This window comes from Alnus glutinosa, chromosome 11 (genome assembly GCF_958979055.1).
Source record: "Alnus glutinosa chromosome 11, dhAlnGlut1.1, whole genome shotgun sequence".
NCBI classification, from domain to species: Eukaryota; Viridiplantae; Streptophyta; class Magnoliopsida; order Fagales; family Betulaceae; genus Alnus; species Alnus glutinosa.
The window spans coordinates 26,854,546-26,877,608 of record NC_084896.1 but is presented as its reverse complement, the minus strand read 5'-3'; the positions used below and the strand labels follow the sequence as shown (position 1 = coordinate 26,877,608).

Here is a 23,063-nt window from a genome sequence, read left to right as displayed (position 1 = left end):
TTTTACTAGTCAAATGGAATTTCCATTTAAATAATATTTTTTCAATTTTTTTTATTATTTATCTATTTAAAACCCACCCTTTGGGCTGGATCTATAACCCAATTTTTTTTCTATCAACTTAATCTTTCTTTCTTTTTTCTTCTGAACATTCTCAGTTTTTAGGGTCATTAGTTGGATTCAGATAAGGTTTACAAAAATATCCTGAAAAACATCTATACTGGAAGATTTGTCTTAAACCAACTCTCTCTCTCTCTCTCTGTGTGCCATGGCTACTGCTTTGTCTACGGCTCTAGATGTCCATTTTACAGGGCATCTCTCAGACACTAAGAGACTCATTATCTTCAACTCTCCACACAGACAACACAGAGTAAGGAGATTTACCATTTTGTGCAGCTCTTCCAAATCTCCCCCAAAGGTGTCTCCAAATTTGACAGAACAAAACCAGAAAAACCCATCTTTATCTGAGCAACTCAAGCCTCTATCCACAACCACCCTCTCTAAACCCTCCAAGGACCAAACCCAGCTCTTGTCCAAGCCAAAGTCCACCTGGGTTAACCCCAGTAAGCCCAGACGCTCCGTGCTCAGAGGTTAGATTTGCAAAGAAATATGAACATTGAGAGAGAGAGAGAGAGAGAGAGAGAGAGAGAGCTCACTGAGATGGGGCGGAGAGGAATCCAAATAGAGGAAGGAGGCTTGATGGAGAGATGGCCGGTGTGGGACTGGACGGACGGGAAGGATCTGGTGTGGGCTCGTTGGACTGCGACGCTGGGGGGACGACAGGCTTGTGGTGATGAGCTCAGGTATCCTGTGCGTGAAGGTGGGAGAAAAATGAAAGAAGAAAGATGAAAAAGTGAATTGCAATCGTGGGAGAGAGAAAATAGAAATAGAGTTGTTGAGTGAAACAGCCTGGTCTAATTTGACTAGTAATTTCAGTCATCAAATTTTTTTGGTTAAAATGGTGAGGTTGCTGGGAGTGATGTTTAAGAGTTTTCATCAAATTGGCTCACCAAAATAGCTAAAAAACTAATTTGGTGAGGCTACTAAAAATGCTCTTAGAGTATTACTAGCAGCTTTCCTACAAGGGATCTGTTCCCTAAATTTTAGGAAAAATTTTAAGAAAGTAAAAAAAACCATCCCACAGCAGCTTTCCTACAATTATCTGTTCCATAGGAAGTGAACAGTGCTTCCCAATGCATTGGAAAGCACTGTTCACCTCCCATTCAATTGTTTATTCTAAAATATAATCTCTTTTTTACTTTATCTCTTTCTTTTCTTACTTTTAATTAAAGTAAAAGTAACAAAATAATATTTTAATGATATAGAGAAAAATGAAAGGAAGCTGTTGTGGAGTGTTTTTTTATAGGGAAGCAAAAAGTAGTTTTATTCCCTACATTTAGAAAAAATGAAGGGAAAAGGAAGGGAAACTGGTAGGAATGCTCTTAGCACAATCATTTGTTGGCTGTTGCTTCCTGCGGGAAGTGAGGGGGAGGGGGGGGAAGAGGGAGTGTCATTTTCTTTCCTTTTTTGATAATTCATTAGTTGATTGATGGAGAGCAGCGTTATGATAGCCATCTAGAAAGCAGACGAAAAGCACTTATTATATCAAACAGCTTTTTATCTTTTCACTAATCACTAGTAATCATCGGCTGCTCTTGAATTCCATGCTCTAAAGGAAAAGCCTTTCCCAACAGAAGCTGCTTCTGCTGCTTCGCCTCTCCTTTTGCTGTGGCTTATCAGAGGCAGGTTGACTCTGTCTCTCTCTGTTGTTGCTAAAAGTTGGAAATTTTGGGTTTTGAATTCTTCTGCTTTGAAGATTGAAAAGGATGTCGTGGTTCGTTTCATTGTGATTGGAACAATGTAATTGGTGGCGGAAAGGGAATTTCAAGCACTAGTCAGTTTGGAGGGCGATTATCTAGGACCAATTTCTCAGTGTTAGGAAAATGCTCCCTTCGTATGTGTTGACCTTTTTTTTTTCTTTTTTTTTTTTGTTCTTGGGGATTCATTGTATATGTGTAGACCTGCAAACATGTTTATGAACCTTGTTAATACTCATGCTGCCCTTCTACTTCAAGTCCTCCAATCAACTTCTTGTAAATCGCATGTTGCATATTTGTAGCAGCATCTAATTTTCATCCGTTAAAAGTTGTCAAAATGTCGTGCTATTTTGTCATCCGATACACTTAATGGATATTATTGTGGCAGATTACATAATTTCTTTTTTGTTCCATTTCCCCGTAATTCATGTTTTGCTTACCATTCCTGTTGAATATCATTTTGATAAGAGAAATGCTACTATCCAATGGTAATCCATGGTTATTTTCAATTAGGGGTGAAACTGCAACTAACCATAAAATATTCATATTTGCAACACCATACAACTTTTAGCACACAACATCACAAAGAAGGGTTTATTCATAATCAAATTTCGTTGCTTCCTCACAGCCACCAAGCCTTCAAGCAGCAGATAATAAGCTTAAAACTGCAACTAACCACAAGGTCCACAAATGCTAGCAATTCATTCATCATGGAATGCTCAGGAAATTGATTGTAGAGTACTATAAAATTGAAAGATATCTTAATGTAATATTTTCATGAAATTGACATGAGATTTACTTCCAAAAATACAAAATATCTTCGGCTGATAGTTAAACTGAGGACACAGGCAAAAAAGACTACATCTTGTAATTGAGATAGCACATCAATTCTCCTAGACCTTCACTGCATGTTATGGAAGCATTTCATGATAATGACGCTCATATCCATATAATGCCAAGCACAATTTGAAAGACAACTAGACTCACTGAAACTGAACTTGCTCTCGGGTGTACTAGTGATGCACTTGTCCCAACAGACATTTGTGAGCTTTCCTACCATCTCATTAATTAACCATGGCTCTTTCTTTCTCTTGCTGCATAGCCACCATAAGTTACTCAAAAGAATCAAATAAATTGTAAATGCAACTTGGTACTAATAAGACTAACTAATAGTGATAACAATAATAACTACCATCACAATTGCCACCACTACTATGTGTCATTGATCTCATAACATACCTTCTTACTACAGTTGAGTCTATGAAGGACTAAATCAGTGTCCAAAACTTGTACAGATTAGAGTGTCCATGAACTTACTCGGAAAAGAATCACATAATTCATATGCGCAACTTGGTACTAGTATGACTTACTATTAACTATAACAATAATAATATCAAGTTATGACTTCCAACTAGCCTTATAGTCCAAGTTAACGATTATCATCCCCATTCGCGTGCCACTTTGTCCATGTCGCGATCCGGCATTTCGTGACAACTGGATCAATGACGCGTGGTCCACGTCGCTAATGCCACGTGGCTACCTATTTGCGACGTAGATGGTCCACGTCTTGAAATGCAAAAAAAATTTGTAGTGTGGGCTCCATGGGCTTTGGTGGCCACTAAACGAGTACACCTAATGGAATGTCCTAAATCCTAATTACAAAATTGGGGGCACCTTTATTAATTACTACCTAACTTTTCTGTATCTCCAAAACTTCTTTTCTTGTGGGTTTATTAATCTATTGCAAGCCTAACCACTGTAAAAGAGCAAAGAGCCATTGACATATATATAACTACTAGACAATGAGCTAATAATATGAGAGAGAGAGGGAGAGAGAGAGAGAGAGAGAGAGAGAGAGAGAGAGAGAGAGAGAGAGAGAGAGAGAGAGAGAGAGAGAGAGAGAGAAATAGGAACAAAATAGCAATTGGTAGAATGATTGATTGAAAATATCTCAAAGTGTATAATTTAAAAATATGATTCAAAGAGTATAAAGAATATTGCAAATAGAGCATATACTATTACAATATTAATTTTTTTTTTAATTTTTTTTTTTAAAAAAAGGTGCAAGATTATAATTGAGTGCAAAAGCAAAAAATTTAGTACTTAACTAAAATTTAAAATTTCCAAGTAGTAGACTACAATTTGATTCACATGTTATCACAATACAATCCAATACAATTAGAATTACACAAACTTCATTTCTGCAGTAACGAGCTTACAGTTTGTATGAAAGTGAGCACCAACAAGATAATAGCAAATACGGTAGAAGCAGTTCTCCAAGGAGTGCTGAAATAATCACGTCTCAAGTTAGCCTGCCAACCATGGCGAGGAACCTTTCAACACCGTGGTGAAAAGGCCCTATTGATATAACCTGAGGAGTGTAAGCTTCTTCGTTCATTTTGCGAAGATCACTTGGAACCTTGTAGATACAACATTCAGGTGATAAGGGAGGCTCCAAGCTTTCTAGCATTTGTGTGATGTTATTTGCCAACGCTCTGTCTAGCAAGTTGGCTTCCGTATCAACTTTTCCCTTTTGACTTTCATTTCCACTTGCACTGTTTGCTTCCCATTCACTTTCAGAATTTTCATTGACATTTATTATCAAAGCATTTGCTTCTTCTTGAATTTCTGCACTTGCTGATTCTGCCATCTAGCAATTAAGTTGCCTTTCTTAAATTGCCTAATGATCACAAAGACACGGGTCACCAGCATTAGTTAAAACATATATTGGAAGATAGTTCCCACGATGCTGCAAAATCTCCTGTTGACCTTTTCTTTTCTAAATTCTAAGTATCTTTTAAATCCTTGATATTCACAGAATATTTAGAACTAAATTAGGATTTTATGTGATATCTGAACTGACAACTGATGCTGGTGGAAAAAAGAGCAAAGAAATACAAATTCTTATGCATAGCAAGAGAAAGGTACAAGTAAAAAGGAGCCACGCTCCAACAGTTTAATTACGGAGAAAGGAGGGGCGTCAAGAACAAGCACTACATAGTCTAAATTTAATAAAATATTTTATTAATGTTTTTAGTGGAGAGCAAACAGCTTGCTTCCGTTTAAGGTTTGTTTAGTCAATTTTTGGGTCTCCGCGGACCACGACAGTAATAAAGGTTTGTCACGTGTCCCACCTCGTTCGACTTTCATCGTGGAGACCAAACAGCTGGCACTTCTTAGCATATTGCACATATCAACGGCTGGCAGAGTTTTAAAAATTTTGTCCATTTGTTCCAATTTTTAAAGGGTTAATCATCTACTCTCACTTATTGAGTCTTTAAAAATTGAATACAGCTGTTTTTTTTTTTTTTTTTTTTTTTTTTTTTTTTAACAGATTTCAAACGAATCCTTACATGTGTTTTCAGTTCATATCAAATGGCTGGCAGAGTTTTAAAAATTGTCTATCACAATTTTAACAACATCAAATGGCTTAGCAGAACCCACTTACTCTCGTTTTTCCTTTTCTAAGCTTAACTCATATTCCGAGGCAAAGTAAAATAAATAGAGGGAAAATAAAGGGGAGCCAAATGCCAATTATGCCTTCCTCTCCGACCAAGATTCACTTTCTTCTTTATGATTTGCTTGTGTCCGAGACCAAATGAATTCTTTTTATATTTTCTGCTCAGCTTTTTTTAGTTTGTTTTAGTTTTCAATCGAATCAATACCAACCAACATTTTTCACGTGGAGAGGGACCTCCTACAAGGAGGAGTTCTCTTTCCGTTAATTCAAATGTTGTATTTCAAATTTAAAATTAACATTAAATTTTAAATGATTATTATTAAATTTTAATTCAATAGTAAATTAAAAGTTACATGACATTTGAAAAAAATACAAAAAAAGCTCTAATTCTCCTTATTGCTTTATTATGGCCCTGCAAAGGCTGAGGGCACATTTAGTACCTCATTAACTATTTTATTGAAAAAAATTAATAATTAGTACTAGAAAAAATGAAAAATAAATAAATAAATAAAACAAGAGACCCTCCCTCTTTGGCCAAATGGGGTGGCTTAATCACCCCATTTGGCCATACCGGGTGGTGGTAGAAACCATATTGAAATATTTTGGGGCAATTCAGCCATCATGTAAAAGCGGGCAATTATTAATCACAACTAACCGTTAACCATTATCCGTATATGTGGATAGCTGTTTTAGGGTAAGCAAATGTGCTTAATATGTATAACAAATTCACCAAAATTGCGTCGTTTTTATGTTTGTTGGATTTGTAATGTTGTTGGATTTATATTGGAATAACTGTTATTTGTAATTTGTATGTTTGTATTTTTTGGATGAACCCATCCAAGGGTGTTTGTATTTTCTTTGTTATTTTTATGCTAGAATAGGAAATGTAGATATGGATTTCATTTAAAACACTATGGATTTTATTTTATTTTTTTTTAAAAAAAAAATATTAAAACAGCGCCAAACACTAAAAAGGGGTCCAAAACATTTTTTAAATCTTTTAAAATATGTCGTAATAGAGGCCAAAAGAAGGCGTAGGCCCAAAATATTCATTACCTTATGTGTGGATAACAGTTAGTAACCACATTTAATAATTAGAATAACTTTGTAAATAGCGGTTAGTAACTACATGAAGATTATAGTAAGTCAAATTATGAGAATCATCGGATCATGCCTTGTTGGCTGGCCACTTGTTATGGTAAGACAAAAGGGATAGAGGGTCATGACGAGGAATACTAGAGTTCCTTTTATTGTTATTTTGGTGTCCCTCTGGAAGAATATAAATGTAATAAAAAAATTACATCTATGTTTTTTTGATGACATGGATGCAATTTTTTAATTTTTTAATTTTTTTTTTTTTTTTTAATTTTTTTTTTTAATTTTTTAATTTTTTTTTTTATGTCCTTTCAAATGGACACCAAAAAAGTACTAGAAAGAGCTTTAACATTCATTGGTCATGATATAATGCCCTAGCTAGTGAATCCGCCCGGATCTTTACATGTGTAATGCAACAAAAGCCTGTAAATATGTTACAAAATAATTTTCTATAAATTTTGATATTTATGGAAAATTATTTTATAAATTTGTTAGTGGCTTGTTATGGACAATATTGGAATTTGGTGATATCCTGTTTCTCGTTATTGTAAAGATATGGCTTTGAACTGAGCAGGGTCTCTCTCTCTCTCTAGGAAGCCCATTCCCAAGAAATGAATAAAGACGTGAAATTCAATCATAAAATAAAAATTAAATGAATCATAATACAAAAAAATAAATGAAAATGTTATTCTTGCCCTAAGACATGGGATCTTCTAAGGGAAAGGATGCCTGTTGTTTCTTGGTGGAAAACGGTCTGATTTTCTATGGCTATTCCTAGACATGCCTTCATGCTTTGGTTGGCTTTCAGGGATGTTCTTCCACCCAAGGACCGGATGTGTAAATGGGGATATGGTGGGAATAGCTTGTGTCTTTTCTGCCACGGTAACCAAGAAAGCAGAGACCATTTCTTCTTTAATTTTAGTTTCAGCAGAAGAATATGGAGAGAATTGATGGCCTCTTGCAAGATTTTCTGATCCGGAGGTGGAGTGGGAGGATGTTGCAGCTTGGAGTACAAATGAGCTGAAAGGGGAAAAGTCTATATACCAATCTGTGCAAGCTTTGTTTTGGGGCCACAGTTGATCATTTATGGAGGCAACGTAATGATCTGATGCATTACAATGCTCCTAGATCAGAGGAACAAATTATGGCTCATGTTAAATGGGAGGTTAGGTAGAAGATTATGGCTAATTGTCCGTTCAAGAGGACTACTCAGAATTGCAAGCTTGTGCAAGGATGGAATCTGCATAATTTGATGTAGTGTCGGTTCTCCTTTGAGGCTGGTTCTGTTTAGTGTTCTTTGTGATCTCTGTTTTGAACAGAGCAGGTGTTTCTTTTGTTTTTGTTTGTGAGATGTAGACTGTATTAGTAGGTTTTGTTGTTTCTCTACTGCACTAGCAAGCTGTAGTTGTGCTCACCTTTTCGGGGTAGTTGTATCCTGTGTTTACTGGAGTGCTTGTTTTGGATTTTGAGTTTGGTTTATAAAGTGTTTTTTCATAAAAAAATAAAAAATAAAAATAAAATAAATGAATAAGGGTTAGTTTGGGTTTTTTTTTTTTTTTTTTTTTTTTTTTTTTTTTGTATATTCTTAATTTTTTTTTTTTTGAGAGAGAATTGAGGAAAGGGGAAATGGGACAAAGTCACGCACATTGGAAGAATTTTGACAGAAAGAGGTAGATACAGACAGTCTTATAAGCTGAATCCAACACATATCTTCAAAAGGACCTCATTCTTAATGTTTTTGAAATGGTGAAAACCGATATATGTTTGAATCGTTTAAAAAACAGGAAAAACAAAATTGAGAAAAAAAATTTGGAACATGAAAAAAAAAACCCCTCCCCTATTGAAATCGCTGTACCAATTAAAAACACATCGCTTTTACATGTGTTGTGTAAACTACATATAAGTCTATGACCTTGAGCTTTTTATTATGTTGTCCGGCCCTTCTTGGGCTTATGTGGGCCATGATGGGCTCCATGGGCTTTGGGGGCTACTAAACGAGTACACCGCATGGAATGTCCTAATTACAAAAATTAGGGGCACCTATATTAATTACTACCTAACTTTCTCCGTCTCCAAATCTTCTTTTCTTGCGGGTTTATTAGTCTATTGCAAGCCTAACCATTATTACAGAGCCATTGAAGGTTATTATCTTTCCTTTAGTTGAAACATATATATATATATATATATATACCTAACTACTAGATGTGCTAATAATATGAGAGGGAGTACGAAATAGGACCAAACTAAAAGAATTACGAACAAAAAGCAATTGGTAGAATGATTGATTGAAAATATCTCAAAGTGTATAATTTAAAAATATGATTCAAATAGTATAAAGGATATTGCAAATAGAGCATATAGTATTACAATATTAAATAAAAAATAAAAAAGGTGCAAGATTATAATTGAGTGCAATTCCACAAACCTCAAACACCTAAACCAGTAAAAATAATTGAACAATAAAATGTTATCACAATACAATCCAATACAATTAGAATTACACAAACTTCATATCTGCCGTTATAATGAGATGATGGAGCATATGGTTTGTATGAAAGTGAGCACCAATAAGACAATAGCAGCTATGGTGGAAGCAATTCTCCAAGAAGTGCTGAAATAATCACGTCTTAAGCTAGCCTTTCAACTACACTACCAAAAAATCACTTTTTCTTGACGGTTTTTTTCTAGACGGTTTTGAAAACCGTCTAGAATTATAGTTTTATAGACAATTTTATAAAACCGTCTGTAAATTTACAGACAATTTTATCAAAATCGTCAGAAAATTAATTTCCAGACGGTTTTTTTAAAAACCGTCTATAAATTTACAGACGGTTTTAATATTACCGTTTGAAAATTCAAATATACAGATGGTTTTATTAAAACCGTCTGTAAATTTACAAACGGTTTTATAAAACCGTCTAGAAATTAATATTCAAACTAATTTCCAGACGGTTTTCTTAAAAACCGTCTCCAAATTTAGAGACGTTTTTAATAAAACCGTCCTTAAGTCAACAGTTTACAGACGGTTTCAAAAAGAAACCGTCTGTAACATTTTTCTTTTTTCTATTTTTTTTTGTTCTTTTCCTGTTTTTTTCTTTTTAAAACCCATCTCTCTCTCAGAGCCGAAACCCATCTTTCTTTTCTTGTTGTTTCTTTCTTCCTCTTCATGTACGAAACCCATCTCTCTCTCAGAGCCTCTTCGTTCTTCTTCCTCTCTCTGGCCTTCAATTGAAGACGGACGTCGACGGCATCTGGACGGTCGGCAGGAACGGGGCACGCGACGGGATCTGGACGGTCAGCTAGAACGGGATGCGCGACGGGTTCTCTCGACGGATTTCGGCCGGATCTGTTGAACGTATGCCGGTGTACGTGCGTGGGTTTGACAGATCCGGCCGAAACCCACGCTCGGCCGGACCTGTGGCCGGAATACAAAGAGAGATCCGGCCCTTCCTCTCTCTTTCTCTCCCCCCTCCGGCCCTCCTCGTCACCACTATCTCCCAAACCATTGGACGGATCTAACTGTGCTCATAACAATCTTTGGTTTTTTTAGGGGTTTGGATTGTGTTTGTTTATTTTGTATTTGTTTTTGGTTTGGAGTTAATGTTTGATGGGTAGTGCGAGAGGTGCGGTGGAGAAGAAGCTGATGGAGATGGAGAACGTGCGCATACATGCGACTGTGACGACCTTCCGGTGGTTCCTTTAGCCAGCGAGATGGTGGAGATATTGAAATGGACAACCTTCCGGTGGTCCTTCAGCCGGATGAACAAAAATAATTATAATTATAAATATATTAGAAAATAATAATGATTATAATTTTTTTTAAAAAAAAAAACAAAAAACAAACAAACAAACAAATTGTGGACGGTTTTGGGCAAAATCGTCCATAATCAGTTATGGACGGTTTGGTCCAAACCGTCTGAAATTGCAGACTGTTTGACCCAAACCGTCCATAACCTGGATTAGCGACACAAATTCATTGACGGTTTGAAACCGTCCAGAAAAAACCGTCTGGACCTTTTTCCAGACGGTTTTTTGCAATTTCTGGACGGTTTCAATCGTCAAATTTTTTGTAGTGCTATGGCAAGGAACCTTATAGAATGAATTTAATTTTTCACAAAGACAACAATAATTGGAGTTCATTTCTAAAAAATAAGTTTATTGACTGAGCTTGTTGATTAAAGTTGTCACTGCATTGCTGTCGCCTAAAATATTAACCAGAATCCCTTTTCGCACAAGGAAATCCACATTTTTGTCAGTGTCTATAAGAAAATCCAATACGCGAATATAATCGGTAACATAATGGTCGAACTGATAGTGACATTGCTCCAAGGTCACGAGGTTTTAAAAAAGAGACTCGGTATTCTCGTATAATGTTAAGTGTGGTATTTCTAGCACTCTGTTTGTGAATTTTAAGTCGAATAAGCTTTCGCTTGAACCCACCTTAAACTTCACTCCTGCCTCCTGTAACTGATTCACAGTGTACAAATGATGCATAACATCTTTGACTGGCTTTCTTTTTTCTAGCCTTTGTGATTGAGGTGGAGAAGATGTTCTTAACAAATCGGCAAAGTGCATTATTTTAAAATTGGGATAAATAGGCACATGGTGTTCATTTTGAAGCGAAAAACGGTGTCTTACCAATTTTTCAAAAAATTCACCGGGAAGCTGAGTGAAGCAATGGCAGTTTGAGCGAGATGAAAATGCAAGGTTGTATATTTCCTCAATAATAAAGAAAGGAAGTTGATTTTCAAGTAACCATGTAATGTTCAGGATATTATTTAATAATTATGGGCTAAAAAATTTGAGTAAATAATTAATTAAAATTATTTTAGTGTCATTAAAAAATGTAAAGGAATATTTTTAAAGTTTAAATAAAATAGAAAATATAAATAATAGAAATGAAATTAGAAATGAAAAATAAAATTAAATAAATTGATGAATAAAATTAAATAAAAAAAAAAGAAAAGAGAAAAAAAAAATATTAAAAGAGAAAAGAAATTAAAAATAAAAAATAAAAGTCAAAAAGTAAATGAAAAAAAAAAAGAGTATAACGTTTACTAAAAGGGAGGAAGGGCCAAGGCCCTTGCCTTGGAAAAATAATAATAATAATACTGCACCTTGTTTTTGAGAAAAAGGCCGAACGGCCTTCTCCTTTTTCGGTATGAGGCAGTGCCTCTCCTCCTTATTTTTTTCTTTAAATTTTTATAAAAAAATCTTTGATCTACAAAGATTCAACCGTCTAAATTCAAATCCGTCTTCGGTAACATGATCTATGAAGCTCGATCTACGTTTTCACCGATCGCTTTTAGGTAAAATACTAAACTCATGTTCTTGAGATTTTGGGTTAAAATCTTAAATTTGAGTTTAATTTAGTGTTTTCTTTATGTAATGGGTTACTTGAAACTTGCTAGAGGCTACCCAAACCATGGGTTTTGGTTTGGTGAAATTTTGGTAAGTTCTTTAAAGCCTAACTTTCGGGTATTTAATTTTAGTGGCGTTTTTATGTGATTAATCATTAGTAAATGCTATTGAGCTAATAATATTGTGTTTGAAGTAGTGTTTTATAATTTTAGGTTTAAGATTGGAAACCATAATTTGATGGATTAAATTAATTTGGGAATTTTAAGTAATTAAAACCTAGATTGTTAAATTGTGGATTAATTGTAATTATAGTGATGAATAATCCCAAATTGGTTATGGGTTTTGTAAAAATAAGTATTTATGGATTAGGTTCTAATGTTAATAAAAGTAAATAATTATGGGTATTTAGTTTAAATAATAATTGTGAGGTTAACCCTAAGAGTTTCTTATGGGTCGATGTTATTTAAAATACGATAATATTGTATGTAAAAGTTTAATGAATATAATTTTAGAGCTAATATTATTATAAATGTTAATGAAAATAATTTATGGGTTAGTGAAATTAATTGCGGGTTAATAATTAATATTATGAGTAAATAGTTAAATAGTGATTTTAATATCTAACCCTTAGTAAGTACTCTGGGTTAGTGTTAATTGAGTTTAGTTAGTGTCTAAATTTGTTGGAGTAATTGGGACCCTTAAAATATTATGGGTTTCTAACGGTTTAGCCTTGAGCGATTCAAGTGCTAATTAGGGTGTCAATTATTTAAAGTGCTAAATAGTGCAATGTGTTATTCCACAGTGATACATTGCAAGGTAGTGTTTAGGAGACCTAGTGCTTAATATCCGCGCAGCCAAGGTGAGTATTTTACTCACTGAGAAGTATTATTTTCATATATGATGAATTGCAAAAATATATATTGTTTTACAAATTTGAACTAACTGTATATTGATTATGATCTTTTTCGGATGATTTGAGTACTTTTGAATATATTGAAATTATGATGATGTTTTGAAGTATGAATATGATATATGATTTTAGAGCGAGTATAAGTTGGAGATTTAAGTTATGCAAATTGTCTAAAAAATGATATGGTGGACTGATTCTGTTTTTATAAAGAAAGCATGTGTTTAAGGCATGATTTATGAAATGAAATGTATATTGTTTTTGAGGTATGATGCATAAGCATATAAACGCTAAACGTACATCGAAGTGAGGTTCATAACCCACGGGAAATTATCCATGGGTTAGATTCCCATGAGGTGCCTTCTTGGGTTAGATTCCCTTGGGGTACTAATACTTGCTTGGGTTAAATTCCATTGACTTCCTCGTCCATAGGTTAGATTCCCATGAAGTGCCTGCTTAGGTTAGATTCCCATGAGGTGCCTGCTTGGGTTAGATTCCCTTGAGGTACTAGTGCTTGCTTGGGTTAGATTCCCTTGAATCATTATGCTTGGGTTAGATTCCCAAGACATAAAACAATTAGCATGAGCATGCATAACATTGTTTTTATGAGTGATGTTTTTTATATTATGAGTAGTTTTGCTAGACGTATTAATATGCATAAGAGTCTCAATGGAAAAGATCTTATGTATATTTTTATCGGATAGTTGCATGATTTAAATGCTATTGGTTTCTAAATCTCACAACATCAAAAGTATTATAGTAGGTGAGGAGGCATGTAGTTTTTTCCAGCAGTGGAACTTCTACGTATATGCTCAGCTGCGTAGTATGCTTTAAATGTTTTATATTAGTCAGTGTTTGCTATATCAGCTATGGGGGCTTTCAAACAAAAGTTTATAAAATTGGTGGATGTTATAGTGTACGCATGACTAGAAAAGAAAGGTTGGTTCTTTGAAAAAACTCAGTGAATAGTATACCTCTGAGGTCTTAGTGTAATTATTTATGCTAAGGCGGTGGGCTCATAATTCCACATGTGCGGATGCGGCAACCCCCCTCAACCGTGCAGACATTGATGCTTTGGTTGCAGGTTCTGCGGATATAAATATTGACTCTCCACCTAGCGTATGTGATGCTATGATTGGAGCACATTGCAACAGTCATAAGTCATGGACTCATGGGTAGTTCGCATTTGTGTATTTTATTTATGGCTCATGTTCTACATGGCATTTGCAATTGTTGAGCCTACATTTTAGTATGTAGTAAATGTAATGTGTTTTATAAGCCTTAAATAGATAGACTTGTAAATGACTCTTGTTATTGATAACAATGATGTATTAGATGTAATTCCGCTATTGATATGTGTTCAGCTGCACATTGATATTTATATTTTGTTGTGTTAGATGTAACTCTGAATATCAGGTACATGTTATGGAACGTGTTCGTTATGTTGGCTGAGCGACACGTAGTCGTGCCATTGTGAAGATCCGTTTGTATGTTTTTTTTTTTTTAAAAAAAATGGGTCGTCACAAGCCATATGTCACTCAAACAGGAAACACATATATCTAACTACTAGATGTACCAATAATATGAGACAGAGAGAAAGAAATGGGACTAAACTAAAAGAATTACGAACAAATAGCAATTGGTATAATAGCGGATTGAAAATATCTCAAAGTGTATAATTTAAAAATATGATTTCAAAGAGTAAAAAGAATATTGCAAATAGAGCATATAGTATTACAACATAAAAAATGTTAGATTATAATTGAGTGTAAAAGCAAAAAATTTAGTACTTAACTCAAATTTAAAATTTCCAAATTGTAGACTACAATCCCACAAACCTCAAGCTCCTAAAACAATAAAAATAAGTGAATAATACAATGTTATCACAATGCAATCCAATACCATTAAAATTACTCAAACTTTAGATGTACCACAATGAGATGATAGAGCATACAGTTTGTGTGAAAGTGAGCAACAACAAAATAATAGCAGCTGCAGTAGAAGCAATTCTCCAAGGAGTGCTTAAATAATCATGTCTCAAGGTAGCTTTCCACCTATTGCAACGTTTCCCATAGAAGTTGTTCAAATCATTACAAAGATCAATATAATCGGAGTTCACTTCTGAAATAAAAATTTGTCTCCAAAGATTGTTGACCAAAGTTGACACTGCATTGCTGTCACCTAAACCGTTAACTATGATCCTCTTTTGCACAAGTAAATCCACATCATTGGGAGTGTCGATAAGGAAATCCAATACACGAATATAATCGGTAAAATAACCATCAAAGGGATAGTGACATTGTTCCAAGGCCATGATGTTTCGAAAAAGAGACTCTGTTTTATCGTCAAATTTTAAGGTTGGTATTTCCAGCACTCCGTTTGTGAATTTTAAGTCAAATAATAATTTGCTTGAGCTCATCTTCAACTTCACTCCTGCCTCGACCAATTGGCTCGCACTGTATAATTGCCTAACTTTATCGTGACGGTTTCTTTTCGGTAGACTTTGTGATATTGATTGAGGCAAAAAAGAGGTTCTTAGCAAATCAACGAAGTGTCTTATTTTCAAATTGGGATCGTGAGATATATCTCTACTGCCGGATCGTTTCAAGAATTTGATGGCAAGGTCGGTGAAGGAAGGTAAGTTTGAGTGAGATGCAAATGCAAAGTTGTACAATTCCTCAATAACAAAGAAAAGAAGTTGATTTTCAAGCAAGCGGATGTCCCTTCTTAATGCATTAATCAACCACGGTGTTAAGTCCTTCTCATTCGGGCCCATCCATTCTTTATGCTTGCATTTTTTAAAAAACACAATAATGAAGCTCGCATCCAGCAGAATCATTTTCACATAATCATCACTGCTAAGTCCGCTAGTATGTGAATAACAACGACGAACATCTGCTTCCCTATGCCTTACAATGCTTACTAAATTTTCCACATTTAGTGTAGCCTTGTGCACAAATCTCTTGAGATATGTCACTTTAAGCTTTTCCATAGTTTCCAATCTTTCATCACCATGATGAAAAGGCCCTATTGATATATGCTGAGGAGTGTAGGCCTTTTCATTCACTATGCGAAGATTAGTTGGAACCTTGTAGATACAACATTCAGGTGGTAAGGGAGGCTTCGAGCTTTCTAGCATTTTTGAGATGTCATTTGCCAACCATTTGCCTTGACTCTTAGAATTTATTATCAAATTTAATAAATCATTTGTTGCTGCTTGAATTTCTGCACTTGCTGATTGTTCCATTTTAGCAAATTGCCTTTCTTAAATTTCCTAATGACAAAGACATGGGTCACGAGCATTAATTAAAAACATTAGAAGATAATTCAATTCACATGATGCGGCAAAATCTGGTGTGGACCCTTTCCTTTTCTAAGTTGTAAGTATATATTAAATCCTTGATATTCACAAAATATTTAGAACTAAATTAAGACTTGATCTGATAGCTGAAATGTCAACTGATGCTAGTGGAAGAAAGAGGAAAGAAATAGAAATTCTTATGCATATATAGCAAGAGTTTAATTATGGACAAATTAAAGGAGGAGTCATATACGAACAAGCACCACATATTCTATAACTATTAAATTATAAGGAGAAAGGGGGTTTTCACCTTAAGCTGCGTGTGAGTACGTCCGCCGCACGTTGACGATTAATACAAAGACGTTGATCGAGCTCCTACAAATGAAATGTAGATCATCTGCCGTGTCGGTGTGGCTCTCAAACAATAGCGGGTGGGTTGGCTTATAAAGAAACACAAGTTTGGGATAAAAATACCTTTTCTTTCTTTTATAGAAGAAAAAAAGAAAGAAAAGGAAATTATATTTTTTGTTGGTTTATTTGTTTTTTTTTTTTTTTTCCTATCAAAGATTTGGGGAAATGCCTGTAATATCCTCTAGTAAGCTAGGAAATGATCTTTCTTTCTTTTTTTGCTTAGGGAAAAAAAAAAAAAAAAAAAAAAAAGGAAAGGAAACGATCTTTTTTTGTTGCTTTATTTGTGTTTTTCATTTTCTTATCAAATATTGGGGAAATGGCTTTTATAGACCAAGTATCTTTCATGATTGACTAAATTTCAGTAATTAAAAGCTCTATTTTTCAACATAATTTTAAACATGTCGTAAGTCTATAAATTCTATTTCACAACATAATCCCAAACAAACTCTTATTCGATTGATAAACTTGTACTTGGTTCGTTCATCCTGGCAAAACTGACTCACTGTTCTATGTGAAAATTAAGAATTTTAAATTGGAAATTTCATTAATTCATTTTGTCCTCTGTGCAGAGTCAAATTCATACTTCCTGTATTTGTTTTATATATATATATATATAAAATGCTAAGAATCATCTTTTTGTTATTTTTTTATCATTTCAAAATTGATTTGACTTTTAAAATTACCAATAAATCAAAATTTATTAGTAATTCATCTCAAATTCAATGGTGATTTGAAAAGCTACATCAATTTTAAAATAATAAAATATATATATATATATTGAGTAATTCTAAGAATCATCTTTTTGCTATTTTTTTATCATTTCAAAGTTGGTTTGATTTTTAAAATTATCAATAGATCAAAATCTAATAAGAATTCATCTCAAACTTAATGGTGATTTGAAAAGTCACATCAATTTTAAAATAATAAAAAGACAACAAAAAGATAATTCCTAACATTACTTGTATATAAAGGAGGTGAAGATGCTTAACAATATCTTTAAAAACAAAAAAAAAAAAAAATGCTTAGCAATATTCTTAGTTTCAAAGCAGCTCTGGAGAAAATTTTAGAATGTCTATTCATACCATCACTAAAAAAAATAAAATTAAAATATCAACCACTTAAAACATTTTGCATTGCTCAAGTGATCGAAGACCACTCCATTTTGCAAAGACCAGCAAATTTAATAAAATATTTTATTAATGTTTTAAGTGGAGAGCAAACAGCTTGCTTCCGTTTAAGGTTTGTTACGTGTCCCCCCTCGTTTGACTTTCATCGTGGAGACCAAACACTGGTACTTCTTAGCATATTGCACATATCAAACGTCAGGCAGAGTTTTAAAAATTTTGTCCATTTGTTCCAATTTTTAAAGGGTTAATATAAAATAAATTTAAGAGTAAACGCATCTTTCGCTCTCACTTATTGAGTCTTTAAAAATTGAATATCACTGTTTTTTTTTTTTTTTTTTAACAGATTTCAAACGAATCCTTACATGTGATTTCAGTTCATATCAAACGGCCGGCAGAGTTTTAAAAACTGTCTATGACAATTTTAACAACATCACATGGCTTAGCAGAACCACTAACTCTCGTTTTACCTTTTCTAAGCTTAACTCATATTCCGAGGCAAAGGAAAATAAATAGAGGGAAAATAAAGGGGAGCCAAATGCCAATTATGCCTACCTCTCCGACCAAGATTCACTTTCTTCTTTTTGATTTGCTTGTGTCGGAGACCAAATGAATTCTTTTTATATTTTCTGCTCAGCTTTTTACTTTTTCCTCTTTTTTAGTTTGTTTTAGTTTTCAATCGAATCAATACCAACCAACATTTTTCACGTGGAGAGGGATCTCCTACAAGGATGAGTTCTCTTTGCGTTATTTCAAATGTTGTATTTCAAATTTAAAATTAACATTAAATTTAAAATGATTATTAATAGATTTTGATTCAATAATAAATTAAAAGGTATATGACATTTGGAAAGATACAAGAAAGACTCTAAATCTCATTATATATTGCTTTACTACTGCCCCCGCAAAGGCTAAGGGCACATTTAGTATGCTCATTAACTATTTTATTGAAAAAATAATAATAATTAGTACTAGAAAAAATGAAAAAAAATAATTAAACAAGAGACCCTCCCTCTTTGGCCAAATGGGGTGGCTTAATCACCCCATTTAGCCATACCGGTTGGTGGTAGAAACCATCTTGAAATAGTCAAGGGCAGTTCGGCCATCATGTAAAAGCGGGCAATTATTAACCACAACTAACCGTTAACTATTATCCGCATATGTGGATAGCTGTTTTAGGGTAAGCAGATGTGCTTAATATGTATAACAAATTTACCAAAATAGCGTCGTTTTTATGTTTGTTCGATTTGTAATATTGTTGGATTTATATTGGAACAACTGTCATTTGTAATTTGTATGTTTGTATTTTCTGGATGAACCAATCCATGGGTGTTTGTATTTTCTTTGTTATTTTTAAGTTAGAATATGAAATGAAGATATGGATTTCATTTAAAACACTATGAATTTTATTTTATTTTTTAAAAAAATATTAAAACAACACCAAAACACTAAAAAGGGGTCCAAAACATTTTTAAAATCTTTTAAAATATGTTGTAATAGAGGCTAAAAGAAGGCATAGGCCCAAAATGTCCGTTACCTTATGTGTATATAACGGTTAATAACTACATTTAATAATTAGAATAACCTCGTGAATAGCGGTTAGTAGTTACATGAAGATTATAGTAAGTCAAATTGTGAGAATCATCAAATCATGACTTGCTGGCTGGCCAGTTGTTATGGTAAAAGACCAATGGGATGGAGGGTCATGATAAGGAATGCAAAAATTCCTTTTATTGTTCTTCTGGTATCCATCTGGAAGGACATATATAAATATAATAAAAAAAATTACATTTATGTTCTTATGAAGACATAGATGCAATTTTTTAATTTTTTTTATTATATTTATGTCCTTCCAGATGGACACAAGAAAAACACTAGAAAGAGTTATAGCATTCCTTGGTCATGATATAATGCCCTAGCTAGTGAATCCGCCCGAATCTTTACATGTGTAATGCAACAAACGCATGTAAATATGTTATAAAATAATTTTCTATAATTTTTTATATTTATAGAAAATTATTTTATAAATTTGTTAGTGGCTTGTTATGGACAATATTGGAATTTGGTGATATCCTGTTTCTCGTTATTGTAAAGATATGGCTTTGAAACTGAGCAGGGTCTCCCTCTCTCTTGGAAGCCCATTCCCAAGAAATGAATTAAAGACGTGAAATTCAATCATAATATAAAAATTAAATGAATCATAATACAAAAAAATAAATGAAAATGTTATTCTTGCTCTGAGACATGGGATCTTCCAAGGAAAAGGGTGCCTGTTGTTTCTTGGTGGAAAACGGTCTGATTTTCTATGGCTATTCCTACGCATGCCTTAATGCTTTGGTTGGCTTGCAGGGATGTTCTTCCACCCAAGGACCGGATGTGTAAATGGGGATATGGTGGGAATAACTTGTGTCTTCCTGCCATGGTAACCAAGAAAGCAGAGACCATTTATTCTTTAATTGTAGTTTCAGCAGAAGAATATGGAGAGAATTGATGGCCTCTTGCATGATTTTCTGATCCGGAGGTGGAGTGGGAGGATGTTGCAGCTTGGAGTACAAATGAGCCGAAAGGGGAAAAGCCTTTATACCAATCTGTGAAAGCTTTGTTTTGGGGCCACTGTTTATCATTTATGGAGGCAACGTAATGATCTGATGCATTACAATGCTCCTAGATCAGAGGAAAAAATTATGGCTCATGTTAAATGGGAGGTTAGGTAGAAGATTATGGCTAATTGTCCGTTCAAGAGGACTACTCAGAATTGCAAGCTTGTGCAAGGATGGAATCTGCATAATTTGATGTAGTGTTGGTCCTCCTTTGAGGCTGGTTTTGTTCAGTGTTCTTTGTGACCTCTGTTTTGAACAGAGCAGGTGTTTCTTTTGTTTTTGTTTGCGAGATGTAGACTGTATTAGTTGGTTTTGTTGTTTCTATGCTGCACTAGCAGGTTGTAGTTGTACGAAAGAATATTGCAAATAGAGCATATAGTATTACAATATTAAATTAAAAAAGAAAAAAGAAAAAAGAAAAAAGAAAAAAGAAAAAAGAAAAAAGAAAAAAGAAAAAAGGTGCAAGGTTATAATTGAGTGCAATTCCACAAACCTCAAACACCTAAACCAGTAAAAATAATCGAACAATAAAATGTTATCACAATGCAATCCAATACAATTAGAATTACACAAACTTCATGTTTGCCGTTATAATGAGATGATAGAGCATATAGTTTGTATGAAAGTGAACAGCAACAAGATAATAGCAGCTATGGTAGAAGCAGTTCTCCAGGGAGTCTTGAAATAATCACGTCTCAAGGTAGCCTTCCAACGATGGCACCGAACCTTATAGAATGTATTCAATTTTTCACAAAGACAAGAATAATTGGAGTTCATTTCTGAAGAACAAATTCGTTGCGAGAGCTTGTTGACAAAAGAGGTCACTGCATTGTTGTTGCCTAAAGTATGAACCAGGATCCCGTTTCGCACAAGTAAATCCACGTCTTTGTCAGTGTCTATCAGGAAATCCAATATGCAAATATAATCAGTAATATAATGGTCAAACGCATAGTGACATTGCTCCAAGGCCATGAGGTTTCGAAAAATAGACTCAGTATCATCATCTATTTTTAAGCATGGTATTTCCAGCACCCCATTTGTGAATTTTAAATCAAATAAGCATTTGCTTGAGCCCACCTTAAACTTCACTCCTGCCTCGTCCAACTGACTCGCACTGTACAAATGTATAATTTGGTCGCCAAGATTTCTTTGTTGTGGCCTTTGTGATTGAGGCAGAGAAAAAGTTCTTAACAAATCGGCAAAGTGCATTATTTTAAAATCGGGATAAGGAGACATAGTGGGTTCAATCTGAAGCGAAAAAAGTTCTCTTACCAAAATTTCAAATATTCCATAGGCAAGCTGAGTGAAGGAACGGTAGTTTAAGTGAGACGGAAATGCAAGGTTGTATAATTCCTCAATAATAAAGAAAGGAAGTTGATTTTCAAGCAAGCATATGTCCCTCATTACAATAACGATCAACCGTAGTGAAAACGTTGTCAAGTTGTAGCAACGCCTCCATTCTTCATCATAGAATAGATGAAAAACCACAATAATGAAGCTCGCATCCAGCAGAATCATTTTCACATAATCATCACTGCTAAGTCCGCTAGTATGTGAATAACAATGACGAATACATGCTTCCCTAGCCCTTATAGTGGTTACTAAATTCTCCACATTTAGCTTAACCTTTTTCACAAAAATTTTGAAATATGTCACTTTAAGCCTTTCCATGGTTTTCAATCTTTCATCGCCACGATGAAAATGCCCTATTGATATAACCTCAGGAGTGTAAGCTTCTTCGTTCAATTTGCGAAGATCAGTTGGAACCTTGTAGATACAACATTTAGATGATAAGAGAGGCTCCGAGCTTTCTAGCATTAGTGCGATGTTATTTGCCAACGCTCTGTCTAGCAAGTTGGCTTCAGTATCAACTTCTCCATTTTGACTTTCATTTCCACTTGCACCGTTTGCTTCCCATTCTTCTTGAATTTCTGCACTTGCTGATTCTGCCATCTAGCAATGAAGTTGCCTTTCTTAAATTTCCTAATGACAAAGACATTAAAACATATATTGGAAGATAGTTCCCATGATGCTGGAAAATCTCCTGTTGACCTTTTCTTTTCTAAATTATAAGTGTCTTTTAAATCCTTGATATTCACAGAATATTTAGAACTAAATTAGGATTTTATGCGATATCTAAAATGTCAACTGATGCTGGTGGAAAAAAGAGCAAAGAAATACAAATTCTTATTCATAGCAAGAGAAAGGTACAAGTAAAAAGGAGCCACGCTCCAACAGTTTAATTATGGAGAGAGGAAGGGAGTCATGAACAAGCACTACATATTCTATAACTACGAATTATAAGGAGAAAAATAAGTATAAAAGAAGTGCAAAATTCTTATGCATATATAGCAAGAGAAAGGTGACAGTTTATAGACAAAAGAGGAGTCATGAATTAGCAATACATATTCTATAACTATTAATTATAAGGACAATGGGGGCTTTCAGTTTTCACCTTAAGCTGCGTGAGTACGCCGCACGTTGGCGATACAAAGACGTTGTGCTCCTGCAAATGAAATGTAGATCATCTGGCGTGTGGCTCTCAAACAATAGCGGGTGGGTTGGCTTATAAAGAAACACAAGTTTGGGATAAAAATACCTTTTAGCCCTTTAACTCTACCACCACGTTTGTAGTAGTACTAAACGGTAATTCCCAAACGCAAAATTCAATAATAGTCCGAGATCGGTAATTAACTTTCTTTTCAAAAAGCCCCCCAACTAAAGACAAATGCGGTAAAAACAATTTACTACTTTTTTATAAAGTCACTTACAAAAAATAGTATGCCTTTAGTCTATAAAAAAAAAAATTAATTACTTTTTGGTTCAAAATGTTGGAAACTCATGTCATACCATTTTTTTAGGAGAAGTACCGGTGATTTAACAAATTGTAAAAGCGTTATAGGAGTAGTATTACTCATTACAATATGATAATTTCGCTCTTGTTGTAGCCTCTAACGTGGAGCGGTGGGTGAATATAAAAAAGCAGAGAA

The 23,063-nt window shown here is 34.2% G+C and overlaps 3 protein-coding genes across 3 annotated transcripts; all 3 read right to left on the bottom strand.

Annotated features, from left to right (window-relative positions):
- Window positions 1-4,078: 4,078 nt before the first annotated feature.
- On the bottom strand, window positions 4,079-4,490 carry LOC133882718 (uncharacterized). Its single transcript, XM_062321934.1, has one exon. The coding sequence runs from the start codon at window positions 4,462-4,464 to the stop codon at window positions 4,117-4,119; it is 348 nt and encodes a 115-aa protein (XP_062177918.1). The 5' UTR covers window positions 4,465-4,490; the 3' UTR covers window positions 4,079-4,116.
- Window positions 4,491-14,540: 10,050 nt separating this feature from the next.
- Window positions 14,541-15,853, bottom strand: LOC133881320 (UPF0481 protein At3g47200-like). Its single transcript, XM_062320244.1, has one exon. The coding sequence runs from the start codon at window positions 15,774-15,776 to the stop codon at window positions 14,559-14,561; it is 1,218 nt and encodes a 405-aa protein (XP_062176228.1). The 5' UTR covers window positions 15,777-15,853; the 3' UTR covers window positions 14,541-14,558.
- A 4,725-nt stretch (window positions 15,854-20,578) lies between these two features.
- On the bottom strand, window positions 20,579-22,026 carry LOC133881319 (putative UPF0481 protein At3g02645). Its single transcript, XM_062320242.1, has one exon. The coding sequence runs from the start codon at window positions 22,024-22,026 to the stop codon at window positions 20,662-20,664; it is 1,365 nt and encodes a 454-aa protein (XP_062176226.1). The 3' UTR covers window positions 20,579-20,661.
- Between the last annotated feature and the right edge of the window lie 1,037 nt (window positions 22,027-23,063).